This window comes from Scylla paramamosain, chromosome 38, assembly GCF_035594125.1.
Source record: "Scylla paramamosain isolate STU-SP2022 chromosome 38, ASM3559412v1, whole genome shotgun sequence".
Lineage (NCBI taxonomy): Eukaryota > Metazoa > Arthropoda > Malacostraca > Decapoda > Portunidae > Scylla > Scylla paramamosain.
In genome coordinates this window covers 13,958,628-13,970,756 of record NC_087188.1, presented here as the reverse complement: position 1 = coordinate 13,970,756, position 12,129 = coordinate 13,958,628, and the positions used below count along the sequence as shown (strand labels likewise).

Here is a 12,129-nt window from a genome sequence, read left to right as displayed (position 1 = left end):
ATAACTGACTCAGTATGTACAGAAGGTTAAGCAAGTCTTGATGTTTGTGGAGTCAGAGAAACTGATGATGAAAGAAAATGAGGCTTCATACTTTGATTCGAACGGTACTCGATGTCTCTCTACCTCGATCCTCTCACTCCCTCTCTCTCTTTCTCTCTGTCAGCCGGCGTAGGTGGACGTGGCAAGGAAAGGCTCTCGGATTAGTAGGGTAAATATGGTGCTGTTTTATATCCTGTGGTGGTGAGGAAATAGAGATGAGTATGGTCCTGATGGTGATGGCGTTGCTGTGATAATGGTGGTGATTATTAATTGTATCATTTTGCTTTTGTATGGTGGTTGTGGTGGTGGTGCATGCTGTGGAGGAAATTGCAGTGGCGGTGGTGGTGGTGTGTGAAGTAGGTATATCGTAATGATAGTGATGATAGAGGGAGGAATAAACTCAGTAGTCAGATTGTTAGTGCTGAGTCATTAGGGAGCTTCAAAAGATTAGGTAAATGTTTGGATGAGGATGACAAGTGGAAATAGATAGAAAGGTATGTTAGATGCTGGGACTGCCACGTGTAGGCCTGATGGCTTCTTGCAGCTTCCTTCTTTCCTTATATTTCTGACCGTAGTGATGATAGTGGTGGGGATAATGAGTAATGATAGTGATGGTAACAGTGAGAGAGAGAGAGGGGGGGGGGGTGATGGCAGCGGTAAATCTTTTAACAACTTAACACCTAAACCACTTAATGACCTTATGTTTGGTAGGTAACTACTTATCATTGAAGTCTAACCACTTTATGATCATATGTCACGTGATCTAGGCTGGAGGTTATCAAATGACTTTAAATATTGTTCTTCCTAATAGGTTAATATTGTTTCAGAGACGCCACAAATTTCTTACAGGCTGTACTGAAAATTCTCTCTCTCTCTCTCTCTCCCGGTATTGATGATTACTGCTCTTTTGAACGTAATCGCATTTCTTCCCTACTTCCTCCTTTCACAGCCTCGCCACACTTTCCATGATTACTGCTCTTTTGAACGTAATCACATTTCTTCCCTACTTCCTCCTTTCACAGCCTCGCCACACTTTCCGACTTCTTCCCTACTTCCTCCTTTCACAGCCTCGCCACACTTACCGACTTACTCTCATCCCTCTTGTCCACCTTTGCAGGAAACTCCAGACAAACGACACTGCCCTGGGTGAACCATGAACCTCCACTGCAGAGGGCATAGCAGCAGCAGCAGCAAGTTTGTCACAGATGGAGCCTGATATTCTACGTGCCACCTCCATCAATTGTGTGTGTTAGAATGACTTCCCTTGTGTCATCTGATAATAAACACTAATATGAAGTTCACCCTTTATGTATCTTCACTGGTATAAAATAAACACTCAGGTAAAAATCAGACCTTTATTTATTCAGTACAACATCCATTACAATACAACATACATCAGAAAGCATACAAGATGGTGGTGTCCTTACAAATTCCAAAACTTACCTTCATTTGGTTTTCCTGAGGTCGCCTTCAGGTCCACACACCACTGGGGCCATCGTAGTCGGTGGAGAGTCTATATAACATTAGTGCAGAAGAGTAATGGACAGGGAAGAGAGGGAAGGAAGGAGAAACTATAGCAAACACACACACACACACACACACACTCATTGGTGTGTGTGTGTGTGTGTGTGTGTGTGATCTACCTACTGCCTAAGAATGATCACAAGTCTTTGCCTGTGATCCTCAAGGCTGTAGGTGAATAACACACACACACACACACACACGCACACGCACACACAGCAGGGCAGGGTCGGGTGGTGGTGAAAGGAGGATGATGGGGTGAGGACAAGGAGAGAGCAAAGAGCCCTCTACTCTACCCACTACAGGACTACCCCCTCTACTACCTTCCCCCCTCCCATCCCTTCCCCCCAACACCCCCCCCCAACCATGCCAATGTTCACTAACAAGGAATCTGATGGAAGCACAGGATGAAACACGACTTGCCAAATGTTACTATTCCCTATATCAAACTGGGTGATGTGGCAGCTATACACTTCCAGAGACCCCAATATGGAATCACTGAAGGTGCAAACTGCTACACTACCTTAGCCTGAATTTGAGATAGCATAAGAGAAATACAAGTGCTAATTCATCCTGTGTTTCCATAAGATTCCATTCACTCATACATTTAAACTCATGTCATACTAAAGGAGAGGAAAGAAGAGGACTCCCTGTGATGTGATGTGATGTGGCAGGGACTGATGTCACCTCTGAAGATGCCAGGACTTCACCCATACTAGCCTTGTCTGGACAGCAACCAATGTGGAGGAGAAACACCATAATGAAATGCAATCTGGAAGAGGAAATGCCAAAATATACTGCACTACTTTGTTCATCTTAGCTAAGCAATCCTAGAAACACAATTCAGTACCTAAGAGTGATCCATTAATTAATAATACACCTGAATTATAAAGACAAACTCTGGTGAAGATAATGAACTAAAATTATCCTAGCAACACAATGCAATACTTAAGAATGATTCACTGACTAGAATACAATAGAATAGGACTCTTATAAATCCACATACACAAGCTGAACCAAAGCATAAATGAATCACTTACCAAGACGTACAATAATTAACATATCCATCTTAATGCTTTCTGATGTATAGGTGTGTACAGAGGACTGACTGACTGAACACCATCAAAAGCATAACATTGACAAGATTATGATAAATGAAGGAAGAGAGAAAGAGCAAAGAAAAATAAAGAAAAGGGAAAAAGAATGATTACAATGCAAGTACGAAAAGAGAATTTTAGGTGGCAGTGTTGGTGGTGGTGGTGGCAGTAGTGATGACTGGAACCTTCATCTCATAAAACTGAAAGGATAAGAAAATAATTAAAAGATCATCCCATTTTCAAACTTCCTATACAACTTATGCAACATTCAAAACTCTCTCTCTCTCTCTCTCTCTCTCTCTCTCTCTCTCTCTCTCTCTCTCTCTCTCTCTCTCGCTCTCTCTCTCGTAATAGCAATCCTAATCATTACTCTCTCTGCCTTCCTCTTATTCATCCTCCCGGCATGCTCTTTCTGGCTCTGTCTTCTCTTTTTCTCTTGTTTTCTCTCCACTTCTCTGCACATTGAATTCTGTCTTCTCTTTCTCTTTCTCTCGTGTCTTCCACTTCTCCCAGCCAGCAGTTTCTCTTCTCCTCCCTCCACGTTGAATACCAGCATACAATTACAATTTGTCAAAAATAGGACATACACAAGCTGAACTAAATTGATGGGCAGCAGTTTGTTTGTTTGTTTGTTTTTCTCTCTCCTTTTCAGTTTGTTGTTTGCAGACTGAATGTAGGTTTGTCAAAAGAATTAATTAACTTGGTACTATTGAGTGGATGCAAGGAATGATCATATAAGCAGATATTAATGAATAAACACGATTTAAAAGATACATCCCAACGTGTCCAGACTTTTTGGGTCACACTGTATAAACATCCATACATATCACTCATTATATAAACAATTACCACAAATTTCACTTAACATCCAGTAAATTAACCTGCCAATGCGTCCAAGTCAGTCGATCAACGCGTACTCCGCATTATCACAAGGCGGCCCTTTAACTCCGGCCATTTTTAAATCACCCCCAAGATAAACATACCGTCAACACTCTCTTCTAGCCTTCCCTTGCTTTATATCATGGTTCCCGCTAATACTACATATTTTAGAAACTCTTATGTTGTTCGTGTGTGAAGATTTTAGTAAAATGTTGCCTAGTAGAGCGTAAAAATGCAATAAACATACCTGTTTCAGCCGCTCAGGTCTTCAACTCCGCCATGTCCGTGCTCGATCAGTTGATTCGGAGCAAGACGAGACGAGGCTTCAATATCATTTTTTTCTTTTCTGCTTTTTTTCATGGATTTCTTGCACTGTTATTGCATTTGTAGTATTTATCCGTTATTTTATTTTGTCTCCAGTGTATTTCTTTATATCATTTACCAGTCTCTTCCTTAGTTATCTCTCTCGATCTTTTTTTTTTTTTCCATCCAAACACATTCAAACACTACCATTACCATTACTTCACTCTGGGTAATGACACACTCAGACAGCTAAAAAATAATTTACAGCCATATCCCAACCACACTTGCCACAATATTACCTGGCAAGGAATTAATGAGATGGGAAGGAAGGGAGAAAGAGGACACAAGGTACGTACATAAGCGGACGTGGCTATGCGCAGCTGTTACACAATTCTAGGGAACCTATTCAAGTTAGGGAGAAACATAGTACTTATAGGGAACTCAGGGTTAATAAATGAGAGACAGGGAGAGAGGGACGTATAGTTGAGAAGGAGGTATCATGAAGGGAGGAATAGCTGTAGCGGTTCTCCTTTTCGGGGTGTGTCTGGTGCTGGGTGACGTGACGGACAAGGATGTGGTGAGAGCTGTGCTTGAGGTAAGGCTGCGAGTGATGCTGAGAAAATGTTATCTTTATATTCCTTTGGGTATTTTTTGGATATAAATGATGTGGTTTATTAATATCGATGTTAAGGCTGCAGGTGACGATAGAAGTGTTATCTTAGTATTTAGTTGAGTATTTTTCGCATATCTAAAGATGTTGAATGTATTATGTCAATTACTGATGTGTTACGTCTCTTGTTTTACGATTATGATAGTTTTCCTCTAAGCTGGTGCAGGTTTTTACCAATATAAGCGTTTCCCTGCTATGGAAAGGTTATAAGTATATATAAATATGGTGGTTTAAGGATTGTGTGTTATATCAATTACTTGTGTTATAATCATAGTTTTCCTTCAAAAGTATACCCAGATTCTCACTTATAACTTATAAACGTTTCCCAGGTAACGAAGTGTATTATATTAACTATTCATGTGTGTTATTTCTGTTATGATTATGATCCTGCCAGATACACGTGTGCAAGGACACAAACACACAAGGGTAAATTTGATTGGCTGATTCCTGCTCCGTGTTAAGTTCTCGTGCAGGGTGGTTGTAGGTACACGTGTCAGAGAACACCTGTGCACCTCCCCTTCCCCCACACACATGCACCTGTTATAGATGTTACAGATAGTGAAAATAAAGTCACTACATACTTTTCACTGTAAACACAAATAGTTAATCCATTCTCTTCACAGTGAAAATACTTTACACATTCTCTTCAGTTAGAAAGAATACATTCTCTTCACAATGAAAATAAACACTTATCTTTCATCCCTATTACTGGTGAACTCTGGAACTCCATAACTATTTGTTTTTTTTGTTTTTTCCTCCCTATGATTTGAACTCTCAGGAGGAATGCTTTAGGACACAACTTCAAGCTTTAGATAATCCTTTTTGGCCTTTTCTCTTTAGGGACCAGCACCTCAGTGGGCCTTTGTTTTTGTAATTTTCCATTGTCCTTGACCAGTAAAGTTCATCTCTCTTACTTAAAAATAAATAAATAAATAAATGAGTAAGTAAATGAATAGATAAATAAGTAAATTATCTTCTTTTCAGGTCGACACATCCTGACGAGTGATGAGCAAGTTCCAGCAAGTGAAGCAATTTATCCTGCACGACCTGGAATTCTTGTATCCTTTTCTTGCTTCCTGTAGTTTCTGTGTGACTGGTGACACTGTGCATGGCTTGAGTGCTGGCCAGGCATCAGGTTACCAGGGCCAGTAAGCTGACTAGACTGATATAAAGCTGTATATACAAATTAGAGGAAGTACAGGGATGGAGAGATGCATATTTTCCTGTGCCACTTACAATGTAGATCAGTTTAAGTAGAAAAGATCATTGTTCGTGGTGGTTTGCAAGCTAGTAAGGTGCTAACTGCTCATATAAAATACATATGTAAGGTAGTGTTCAGACTCATGTAAATTATGGGGCTCACAGATCCAGTATATTGCATAAACCAGCAGTTTAATTTAAGAAAACATCTGCTCAACTGGTGATCTCTTTAAGAAGTATTAAATATCAGACAATTTGGGTTTGTCTCCTTTCATGCTGTAGCTACTGTTCACCCAGGAGAGGAAAGGTACTGGTGGAAGATGAGATTTGTAATGCAGCAACCCTATCAAAGCATCTTCAGCCAGCACAAGATCAGTATGGTTTTTACTTCCCCTAACCAGTAAGGACCTTTAGTGTAAGTTACAGTAATTCTGGGAGGAAAGTAGACATGATTATGAGTGAAGGCAAGAGTAGAGTGAGGAGTAACAAGCAAATAGGAACAAATCTTCTTCCAAAGCACATTATACCACTTCTATCATAAATGTTTCTTCATGGACAGATACTGCAAAAAAATAGGTAACAGGGCATGAAGGCTAAGAGCTACATCAAATTTGAGGTTACTGTAATCTTTTACCCTAGACAGCACCTATTATCCTTGACACAGCAGCAGCCACAACGTCGACTATGAGGACGTTAATGGAGCAATGCCCACAATGGTGTTCTACAATAAAAATAAGGAGGCTGTGGAGCGCATTGACCTCCAGACAGCCACACGGGAAGAGATCAATGAGTTGCTGATCAAGAAGGGGTTCTACAAGAAGTCCAATCATGATGAAGAGGTGCCAGAGGAGTACAAAGAAGGCCCCTATGTTGAGAAGGATGAGCTGTAAATGATTCAACTGCAGAACAACCCACTGAGATTCTGTGTCTTTTGTCTTTTTTTTATGTAAGACTGGCACTGGTGATCATGAAGTGCCAGAGAAGTAAAAAGGCTCTTATGTCATGACTTACATAAAGAACAACCCATTGTGATTCCACATTTTCTATTTTTCATGTAAGAGGGGCAATGGCCAGGGACAACAAAATATATATGAAAAAATAGGTTCCCTGAGGTGCAAGTCTCTAAAGGAGAGTGAAAAGGTTTAGGCAAAATTAGAGAAATTTAGAGAAATGAATGGTTCTTAAGTTCAGACCAGAATCTCAGTGCTAAATCACACCTAAAATGATGTTTAAAGTTGTCAGTTATGCTTTGGTACCCGAGCAATGACTGGCCAGCGTGGCGTGTGCCGGGCACCAGACAGGGGTGAGGCAACCACACATGAAGGAGGTGGTGGAAAGGGACACATCCCACACCACCTCTGGAACACACTGGCTGCACACACTCTGCGTCTGTGTCCCTCATGTGCCATGCTAGTCATTGCAATAAGTAACCTTACATAATACTCTGTTGTCCATTACATTAAGTATGATCTGGTTACTGCATTAAAGCAATTAAGAACATATGAAAATAAGGGAAGCTGTAAGAAGTCATCAGGCCTAGATGTGGCAGTCCCTGTATGAAACATGCCTACCTATTTCCACCTCTTATCATCCCCATCTATGGATTTCTTATCTTTTAAAGCTTTCTATTGACTCCAGATTACAACCAGATTACTGAGTTCATTCCATTCATCTACCTCTTTATTTGAAAACCAATTCATTCTAGTCTTTTTTTTAAATCAATTTTTTTCAAGCTTAAACCTCTTACTTTAGTTTAGGAGTGCAATAAAGCAATATTTTGATATATCCTCACTTTTAATAACCCTAATGTATACAAGTCTACATTCACACCTTCTTACGAATAAATATCTGCTTCTCCCCACTGACGGCTTTCTCGGGTAGCTTGGTCTGGAAAATTTCATTGGTTGGGTCGCCACGGAATGGATCCTTGGGTTTCCTCTTATTGTAGCCTTCCTTCTGGTGCAGCTTGTCTGTGTATTTGAATGAATGTGCTTTCTTCTTCATGCTGCGAATCTGTAAACCAATGCACATTAATTCCCAAACTATATTAAGCCAAAGACAAATTAACATATCTACAAGCACATTGAAATACATCACTACAATTTTTAGGTTTCTGTGATGTGAGGATAAAATTCTTTCCTACTTAAGAATAAATGACCACTACTGCCTCAAGCACCTAATCACACATTTATGCATCCAGATAACATTAATTTGTACAAAGGGCACTGGCTGAGGACAACAAAAAGGGGAGAGAGAGAGAGAGAGAGTGGGGGGAGGTGGCCCACTGAGAATACTAGTCCCAAGAAAGAAAAGTGAAAAGCATCATCCAAATTTGGAGGATACGTGTCTATTGATATTTCTCCTACAAATACACTGAGGAGAAAACAAAGGAAATTATTTGGTGACCACAATAACACAACACGTACTGTATTTGGGGTGACAAATTTAGGGTTGTCCCACAGCGTTTCTCCTCCAAAGCTGCCGTCAAAGACCTTGATGGGGTTCAGCACAAAGCGAGGACCTGGTGAGGATTTCGAGCATAAATTCATTGTATTTTGGAGTGTTTTGAGAGGCATGTGGGTATGTGGAAGTGAGAAGAAACATATAAAAAAGCTGGAAAGAGTACAGAGTAGCAACAAAGACAGTGCCAGAACTAAAGACTCTACCATATGAAGAATGACTCAATAAAATGAAGCTTCCAACACTGGAGGAAAGAAGAGTGAGAGATCTAATACCAGTATACAGGAAGGTGAGTGAAGTGGAGAAGATGGATCTGTGTCTGTGGAATGAGAGAGAAACTAGAGGACAGAGTAAGAGAATGCAGGAATCTTGCATCTTGCAGGAAAGATGTGAAGTACAGCTTCTCAAGCAGAAGCACAGAAGCATGGAATGGACTGAAAGAGGAAATGGTCTGTGCAAGAAACATCCACGACTTTAAGAATAAGTTGTGTTACAACTAGGCAATATACACATTATGTCCATTTCCAGTGTAACAACTGCCTCAATAATAAACCATGTATCATTATTAAACACACTCTCCCAAGACACTGATATACTTACCAATTTCAGAAAGCTTGCCGTCAGTATCCAACACCTCATAGTTCCTGAACCAGATCTTGTTGTCTAGGATGGAGAAACAGAAGACATGGTCGTGGAAGGGCTGACTCTTGGGCAGCTGGTTAGGCGTGCCAAATGTCTGCACCAGGAGCTCCTTTATGACGGCCCAGTGGGGGTGCTTGTCAAAGGCAGGGTCAAAGCTGAGCAGTGGCCGGGAAGCCTTCAGGCAGTTCCCAGTCATCTTGAGTTCCTTCATTGTGTGTGCTGAACAATAAATTCAATAGTCTTATACAGTTTGTCATTTTAATCCTTTTCCTGTGACATGCAACAATTCTCAACACTAAAAAACAATGTATGGAATCTTTATAAGCGTCTACAAGAAAGGAAGGAATTGCAAGGTTAAGCTTTGCAATCTCTAGCCGTGTAATGTTTGGATGTGGCTGCAGAACAAGAAATGTCTCACAGTGGTTAGTGACTTAGGCGAGATGTGTCAAAGAACAGTGAAAGGTAGTGGTTCTCAAACTGTGGGTTGTGAGATTATTACCACATTACCATACACCCTTGAGTCTTACAACTTAGATTTAAAATAATTATATATTTGGAGGCAGTTAAACTCCATCTATGAACTTTAGGTAAAAAAAACTGATGAAGTCCCATTCATCCAGAGCAAAGCATGAAGCTACAGTATTAAGTGTGCAAATTAGTTTTCAGACCTTGGCCAACTTTCCTTAAAGAATATATTAGAGTATATTAAAAAGTATATTTAATTCACATGCAATACCATTACAGCAAAAGAACACAGACTTATTTTTTCACGTGATCTTACCATTGAGTACGTGGAATTTGACAGATGGACCGCCCTTGACATTGGCCACCCACAAGTACAAATCCTTCTTTTTGCGGTTCTCAAAGTAGATGCACTTGTTACAGTTCTTCATGTCTGCAATCTGAAAGGTAACATGGTTTGATTAAAGGGAGCCACTGTGAGACTTAGGAAATATATGACATAAGAAGCTATGATGTGATGGAGATAATACACACATGGACACGTCAAATTAACTTTAAAAGATGGAACATTACATGCTTGACCCAATTCTTTAAAGAAAACAAGATAGGTAAAAACACAGACACACAAATATGCATACACACCTCATTGATGTCCTTTAGGTTGTCCTTGTTCTCTTTCTTGGACTCAGACTTGCTGTGTGGCATCAGTGTCTTCATGTCCTCCATCAGGTGGCGGTTCCGGAAGCTCATCCCCCGAGAGGCGAACACCAACACCCTCTGTTTGTTGATCCATTTCCTCTGTAGAGACATTTATTGATATATTTATTGATCCTTGAGATTCTTTTGGTTGGGAACTCACAATTACATGTTTTTTTTTTCCTTTCATTCTAAATTTGTGGATGAAGAATAAAAAAAAAGTAGTAGTAATAATAGAAAAATCAAGAATTCACCAAGACAGTGTTGTGGCAAGACAATGATGTACAAATAATTAGGATCAAGTCTACTGAAGCCACTCTGACAAACACTAAACACTGAAATTAGAGATAAACTTTTTTCTTCAGATCAAAAGAAAGCAGTTTAACGGGAAATTATCGTTTTACTTAATCTCTGGTTCATTCCGCCGATATTCCGCCAATAATGGATAAAACATTAATCAATTCGTTAATTGGCATGGCGCATTAGCTGTGTGCTGGCTTCCCTGCCCTCCAGCAGCTGTGTTGATTGAGGGGCAAGGAAGCATGCCAGGTGAGCTACAATTGAGGTTATCCTATGAAGTACACCAGACCATTTCAGTGGGCATTTTTTTTTATTGGAGTTTTGTTGCCCTTGGCCAGTGCCCTTCCTATATGGAAAAAAAAAAAAAAAGACAGTTACCGCGGCGGGTCAGCTGTGGACCATGTGGTGTTGCTCAGGCCATCATGCCACCCAGAGCTGTACAAGGCTATAACATATACACACTCGCCCTTACCTTCTTCTTCACGGGCTCGTCTGAATCCCTGACCAGAGGAGGAACCACGGAGGGCAAGGGGTTGACCTCCTCCTGTTGTTTTGCCTCTGCACGCTCCCTCTTTCTCTTGCCCATGCTTGTGTGTTGTGGCGCGGCGCTCACCGTCCCCGCGCCAAGACCGTCCCGTGCTCCTGCCTCGATCTTGATGCTCAGGTGGTACGGTATCACTCCTCTAGAAGAAAAGCAGACAAAACAATCAGAATAAACGAACAGTTTCTTCTACACTAATTGTTCTTACATCTGGCACGCCACATCCTCTCCAGAAACATCTTCACAGCCTCAATCATCCTTTCCTTCGTCTCTCTGCACAGAACCAGGACCACCATCCATCCCCTTCCTGTCTTCATTCTTTCATTCCTCTTAATTGAATTCGCTCACTACTGCCAACCTACGTTATAACATTATGTAATTCCTAAATTATATAATATTATAGAGGTGGAAAAATAACGACATAACTCCCCAACAGAGTAATATTCGCAATCACTCACTCCTGACCTGCATTACATACACCGGTTACTCATAAAGAACTACGATATATTACAGACGTGCGAAATGATAATACTAGGAGAAACCCACCATCCACACCTCATCCACACACCCATCACCCGCACCCTCCACTCACCCATCCAGCTATCAAACCACACCCACTCACTCATTTACCTACCTACCCATCCACTCAAGCATCCACACACCAATTCATCCACCCATCCATCCAACTATACATACATATAGACTTTGAGTCAAGGACCATCCTATAGTGCGTTGTATCTCAGATTTACGAGTGTCACAGAAACAAAAAATAAATAAATAAATAAATAGAATAATTGTTTTTTCTATGTAGGAGTGACACTGGCCAAGAGCAACAAAAATCCAATAAAAAAAATATGCCCACTGAAATGCCAGTCCCATAAAAGGGTCAAAGCAGTGGTCAAAAATTGATGAATAAGTGTCTTGAAACCTCCCTCTTGAAGGAATTCAAGTCATAGGAAGGTGGAAATACAGAAGCAGGCAGGGAGTTCCAGAGTTTACCAGAGAAAGGGATGAATGATTGAGAATACTGGTTAACTCTTGCGTTAGAGAGGTGGACAGAATAGGGGTGAGAGAAAGAAGAAAGTCTTGTGCAGCGAGGCCGCGGAAGGAGGGGAGGCATGCAGTTACCAAGATCAGAAGAGCAGTTAGCATGAAAATAGCGGTAGAAGACAGCTAGATATGCAACATTGCGGCGGTGAGAGAGAGGCTGAAGACAGTCAGTTAGAGGAGAGGAGTTGATGAGATGAAAAGCTTTTGATTCCACCCTGTCTAGAAGAGCAGTATGAGTGGAACCCCCCCAGACATGTGAAGCATACTCC

General features: G+C 40.8%; 2 protein-coding genes and 1 long non-coding RNA gene across 4 annotated transcripts; 2 read left to right on the top strand and 1 right to left on the bottom strand.

Moving 5' to 3' along the window:
- The first annotated feature begins 110 nt into the window (after positions 1 to 110).
- On the top strand, positions 111 to 1,386 carry LOC135091850 (uncharacterized). The gene is made up of 2 exons (XR_010262657.1): positions 111 to 208; positions 1,157 to 1,386. It is a non-coding gene; the product is annotated as an uncharacterized LOC135091850 (long non-coding RNA).
- Positions 1,387 to 4,055: 2,669 nt separating this feature from the next.
- LOC135091846 (selenoprotein M-like) lies at positions 4,056 to 7,490 on the top strand. 2 transcript variants are annotated; one of them, XM_063989857.1, is made up of 3 exons: positions 4,056 to 4,187; positions 5,494 to 5,567; positions 6,380 to 7,490. In XM_063989857.1, the coding sequence occupies exons 2-3, from the start codon at positions 5,515 to 5,517 to the stop codon at positions 6,597 to 6,599; spliced, it is 273 nt and encodes a 90-aa protein (XP_063845927.1). In that variant the 5' UTR covers positions 4,056 to 4,187; positions 5,494 to 5,514; the 3' UTR covers positions 6,600 to 7,490. The 2 variants fall into 2 exon arrangements, with proteins under 2 accessions (XP_063845927.1, XP_063845925.1); XM_063989855.1 differs by lacking the exon at positions 4,056 to 4,187 and adding an exon at positions 4,298 to 4,434.
- On the bottom strand, positions 7,485 to 10,910 carry LOC135091845 (ribosome biogenesis protein BRX1 homolog). The gene is made up of 6 exons (XM_063989854.1): positions 10,742 to 10,910; positions 9,916 to 10,071; positions 9,593 to 9,713; positions 8,770 to 9,030; positions 8,136 to 8,230; positions 7,485 to 7,722 (listed from the first exon to the last, which is right to left on the bottom strand). The coding sequence occupies exons 1-6, from the start codon at positions 10,853 to 10,855 to the stop codon at positions 7,534 to 7,536; spliced, it is 936 nt and encodes a 311-aa protein (XP_063845924.1). The 5' UTR covers positions 10,856 to 10,910; the 3' UTR covers positions 7,485 to 7,533.
- Positions 10,911 to 12,129: the final 1,219 nt, after the last annotated feature.